The sequence below is a fragment of the Corylus avellana genome, chromosome 7, assembly GCF_965113065.1.
Source record: "Corylus avellana chromosome 7, dhCorAvel1.hap1.2, whole genome shotgun sequence".
Taxonomy (NCBI): domain Eukaryota; kingdom Viridiplantae; phylum Streptophyta; class Magnoliopsida; order Fagales; family Betulaceae; genus Corylus; species Corylus avellana.
This window is the reverse complement of record NC_142496.1, coordinates 19,358,288-19,363,317: the sequence shown is the minus strand read 5'-3', so window position 1 is coordinate 19,363,317 and position 5,030 is coordinate 19,358,288. Positions and strand designations below refer to the sequence as shown.

The following is a 5,030-nucleotide window of genomic DNA, read 5'->3' as shown; positions in this document are numbered from 1 at the left end:
AAAATTTTGTTTCTTGATTACTAAGGAGAGTTTGTTTAAATGAGTCACGTGTTAATGAAATATCAGCTCCGAAATTTAGATTTCTTAGTGATTAATGAAATTTAGCTTGTTCGAACAAGAAAGATTTTTGTTCGAACGAGAGGCACATGTCAGATTTGTGTCAGGTGCCACGTGTCACTCGCTAGAGAATTTCTTAGTGATTAGTAAATAATCTCCTTCAAACAAGCCGAGAATTTCCCTATAAAGAGGCTAGCTAGTTCTGGTTTGAAAAATTCTTAAGTTTTCATCGTTGATTTCTGGTACCTATAAAAGTATTTTGAGAGTATTAATTAATAGGAAAATGAATGAGAAGCTTAAAAAATTGTGAGGAAGAGGAAAGTTAATTTGTAGAAAACTAGAGAAATTGATACGTGATACAAGTTCAGGGAAACATGCAAGTAAAGATCATTGTCATATCAAACGTGCTTTTAAATATGCATAAACTTATTCATTAACAATTAAAAGTTTATAGCATGATTTATATACGAAAGTTGATATATATCCTTATCATATTTAATATATATTTCATGATTTGTTGCATAAATTAAGTATCATAGCATGTGTTACTTTTTAAGTTGACCAATTCGGTGCCTAAAACACTTTGATGTAATTTGGTTTAAGATTAGATAAGTTTTGTACTTAAGAAATTTTTCGTAAAATAAATTTTAAGTAATCAAGTTCTGATTAAGCAACACTGCTTAATCAGAATTTTACATGTTCTCAGGCAATGGAAGTACAAAATGAAAGATTGTCATAATTCTTGCTGATTGTCAATTTTATATCAGGATTTTATTTTATTTTACTAGAACTTTATTTCATTTCCTTAATAGGGTTAAATTTACTTTAATTATTTTCCTTTCTTTATTATGATTAGGTTTATTTTCTCTATAAGTATTTTTCTTATATGAATAGGCTAACTTATTATGTAAAACTCATCAATTGAATTATTATCAAATCAGAAAATTTACTCTCAAATACTCTGTGGAGTTTTATCTTTTTCTTCTTGTAGAATCAAAGACGCTGCTATTTGATTAGTTACTTAGTCTTCCACTATGTCAAGTTCGAACTAGGAATGTTCAAGTTCAAATAAGATGCCTTAAAGAAATTTCTAAAGTCAGTATTGCACGTTTCAGATTAGAGTTCGAACGAGTTTTTAAGACGGGCAATACCACTCGTTCCTAGTTCAAGTCTGAACTTGTAAGCGGGAAGCGTTTTTCAAGCATATTCTTCTCCTCTCTTAAAGTTTACTTAGTTAAACCTCATAAACAATTTTTCTTCACAAGAAGACTTTAGCCGCTGGAGTTCCGGAATTATTGGAGGATATCAAGTAAAAGCCTCAAGGATAGTTGGATTGTACAGTATAGTTCAGACTATGCTAGATTTAGATATTGTTGTATTAGCATAGTTTTGTTTTTTGTTTTTTTGTTTTTTTTTTGTTTTTTTTGTTCAATTCAAATAAAGGAAAAGGGGGAGGGGTGTTGTATCAGCATAGTTAATAGAATGCCGGGGAAGCATGATAGGGCTATCTCATCCCTAATGGAGGGGACATTCTTGTGTTGCGGAGTGCACCTATATGCAAGCTAGCATGATAGATGTTCCAAACCACGTGGGATTTCATCATGTTCTGTCTGACTTTGTTGCGCAACATGATTTTACCACAAAAAAAATGAAAAGGAAGACAGAAAGTGAAAAACATTTTGCTGGTTGGGTTAATTAATAGTGCTCTATGGAGTTGAAAAAAAGAAAAATAATAGTAAAAGACACGTGGATCTCGAGGTAATGAGCTGGTTGAAATGGGACCACGTGGATGATACAACTGCCCCAATGCTCTTTGTGATTGTGACTTTTATCTTTTGAACAAAAGCAGCCATTATTGGCACCTTGAACACCTTTCTTTTTCAGTGGTCGGATCATACTCAGACGACAGAGATAGAGATAAGAGAGAAAAAAAACAGCAACAAACTTTCAAGTTTATAGACCATACTTGGAAAGTTAGTTTGAAAGTGTCTAGCAGAAAACTCAGAATGTTAGCTGAATTTGATTACTAAAACCTTCTTTTCTCTTTACCACGAGAATTAATTGATTAAGAAAATAAACAATAAGAAAAAAATGAGTTAATTAATTCAACCAACATTGTCATATTGTGTAGTGGACGATTCCCTTCCAACAACATCCGTATGGAAAATCACAAGTGTACTCTCATGGCCCCCGAAAACATTTTTAAACACATCATAATTGGTTAATCAATTCTATAGTCGATCATATTATGCCAGATAGAAATTTATTACAAACTAGATCGTACGAATTCATTTAACATTGTTTTTAAAAATATGTTTTTCTATTAGAATATATAGGGAAGATCAATATGTTAATCTTGAGACAAAATTCATGGCAATTGGTCCCTTTGGTTTCCTATATATAAATATATAAATATCAAAATCCAATTAAGCACGTTGATTCTAAGGCTCAAAATGTCTTAAATATTATATAATTTTAATTATTTTGAAATGGACTGGCTAGCTCTATAAAATGGACTCTAACATTCAGTAGGAAATAATAAGTTGAGTGAGAGAGGATTAAAGCCGAAAATGGGAAGGAGCCCTTGTTGTCATAAAGAGGGACTAAATAAGGGGGCTTGGACAGCTGATGAAGACAAATTGCTCACAGATTACATCAAATCCCGTGGAGGGGGAAAATGGGGAAAAGTTCCCAAGGAAACAGGTAATTCACCGAGTACAAATGTTAGTGGCATTGCTTTAGAGATTGTAGAAAAAGATCACTTCAAAAAAAAAAAAAAAGTGTTATTTTTCTTTTCCTTTTTCAATGTATAATTGCTCATATATATGTATATATATGCAGGAATTAAGAGATGTTGGAAGAGCTGTAGGCTTCGTTGGTTGAATTATCTGAGACCTGATATCAAGAGAGGCAACATTACACATGATGAAGAAGACCTCATCATCAGACTCCACAAACTCTTAGGCAACAGGTCTTTTTCCTTGCTATATTTTTACTACTTTTTGCTTTTATTTCAGCATTTTCTTATTAACTCAGAGTTTATGGTTTTGTGTCTTGAAGATGGTCTCTCATAGCAGGGAGACTTCCAGGGCGAACAGACAATGAAATCAAGAATTATTGGAACACCATTTTGGCTAAACGGCAGCAAAACAATGAGAAAAGCTCAATAGCCAGAGTAGTCGATGAAGCCTGCAGAAACCCAGATAACGTACCCGCCAAGGCATTAGAAGACAAATCCATGGATGGAAACCTGGTGAACATAATTACAGCAGAATCCCAATCCAGTGATGGGTTATCAGCATCAATAGAAGAAAACTCAATGGACTTGCTGATGGATTTCAACTTTGGAGATATAATCCTTTCGGATTTTCTTGATGATTCTGAAATGTTTAATATGAATATTAGTGTGAGAGAAGGAGAAGCTGTTGCACCACCATTGGCAAATTATACACAATTGTCACCTGAGGAAATGCTGCAGATTTCGAGCCCCAGTGATTACATTGTAGCTAGTGTGGACTCAGATTTCAGATCTTTGGCTTCTTTTCTTGAATAATTAAGCTGAGGGAATAGATGACCTCAAATATATAATAATTTTCTTTTAATTTCCCGAGTTTTTCTCACATCTGTATGTCTTTTCTGTCATCATCATTCGTGTGAATGTTATATGCTGTCCAACTCTTCCAAATCTCGAACAAGTCCATCAATAATTAACTCAGAAAAAAAAAAAAAAAAAAAAACGAAAAGAAAAGAAAGGATAAGTCCATTAAATTAGTATACCTAGCTAGGCGGCTAGGCAGAAATACCACGATTCATGTTCAACTTGTTATTGTTTATTTGAATGAAGTAAAATAAATGTTACTTTTATAATCATTAATTCCACATCTTTCTTCATTTTTTTTTTTTTTTGACATGTCCATACAAGAGAAAGGGGAGGAGAGATTCGAACTAGTGACCTCCGCTTCATCTTTCTTCATTTTTATTTATGAAAAGTTCATTTCTTATACAAATTTATCTTTAAATTTGTAATACTCATAATCCACTCATCTCTCTCACTCATGTAACTCCCGATAAAAAATTCACACACGATCAAATGATTATCCACTATGTAGTAAAGACACTTTCAAGCTATTATTTTTGTTACTTTGAACATCTCAAATTGATACATTCGTGTAACTTTGCAGTCTCTTGTCAGATTTGGCACTAAAATTGAGGAAAAGTAGCTCACATGACTCATATGTGCCATTTTTTTTTTACTTCAAATGCATGTTTGAGTTGCCCTTTAATGGAAATTACCGGTTTTGTTTGTTTGTTTTTTTTTTTAAAAAACTTCCCTTTAGACCTCTAAACTACCACGTGATTTAACATATCCCGCGAGCTTTGAAACTCTTAATTTGGATTCCTAAACTTTCAATTACAATCAATTTAAACTTTTCCTTCAAATTTTAAATGTTAAAAGTGATACAATGACATTTATACCCCTATCTTTTTTATAAAATTTCAAATTTACCCTTAATTTCAAATTAAAATTTTAAAACAAATATTATATATAAAAAAAAAATCACAAGGTGACCCACGGTTGGGCCACCTTGTGACCCTTTTTTTTTTTTTTTTCAAAATATTGTTTTTCCATTTTTTCCAATTTTTTTTTCATAAAAAGAAAATTAAAGGGTAATTTTGTCTTTCTAAGAGTTTTAATGGCAAAAATTGACCGAGTGGTTCAAATTTAATGCAATTGAAAGTTCAATGGTCCAAATTGAGAGATTTCAAAAAAGTTCGGGGGGTATGTCAAATCATGTGGTAGTTTAAGGGTTTAAAGTGAAGTTTTTTTTTTTTTTTTTTTTTTTTTTTGTTTAAAGGTTGCAATATGGACTTGCATTATCCTGATACATTTATAAAATTTATGCATGACGTAAGGCATCCTCTCAAATAGATTGCCCATTCTCGGCCACCAATCAGCTACATGCACCATTGAT

General features: G+C 32.2%; 1 protein-coding gene across 1 annotated transcript; it reads left to right on the top strand.

Moving 5' to 3' along the window:
• The first annotated feature begins 2,627 nt into the window (after positions 1 to 2,627).
• On the top strand, positions 2,628 to 3,659 carry LOC132185145 (transcription factor MYB11). Its single transcript, XM_059598958.2, has 3 exons — positions 2,628 to 2,760; positions 2,899 to 3,028; positions 3,118 to 3,659. The coding sequence occupies exons 1-3, from the start codon at positions 2,628 to 2,630 to the stop codon at positions 3,608 to 3,610; spliced, it is 756 nt and encodes a 251-aa protein (XP_059454941.2). The 3' UTR covers positions 3,611 to 3,659.
• Positions 3,660 to 5,030: the final 1,371 nt, after the last annotated feature.

Coding starts and splice junctions, on each gene's coding strand:
- LOC132185145 (XM_059598958.2), top strand. CDS start 2,628: ATGGGAAGGAGCCCTTGTTGTCATAAAGAGGGACTAAATAAGGGGGCT. Junction 2,761..2,898: donor AAAAGTTCCCAAGGAAACAG/GTAATTCACCGA, acceptor ATATATATGCAG/GAATTAAGAGATGTTGGAAG. Junction 3,029..3,117: donor CACAAACTCTTAGGCAACAG/GTCTTTTTCCTT, acceptor TGTGTCTTGAAG/ATGGTCTCTCATAGCAGGGA.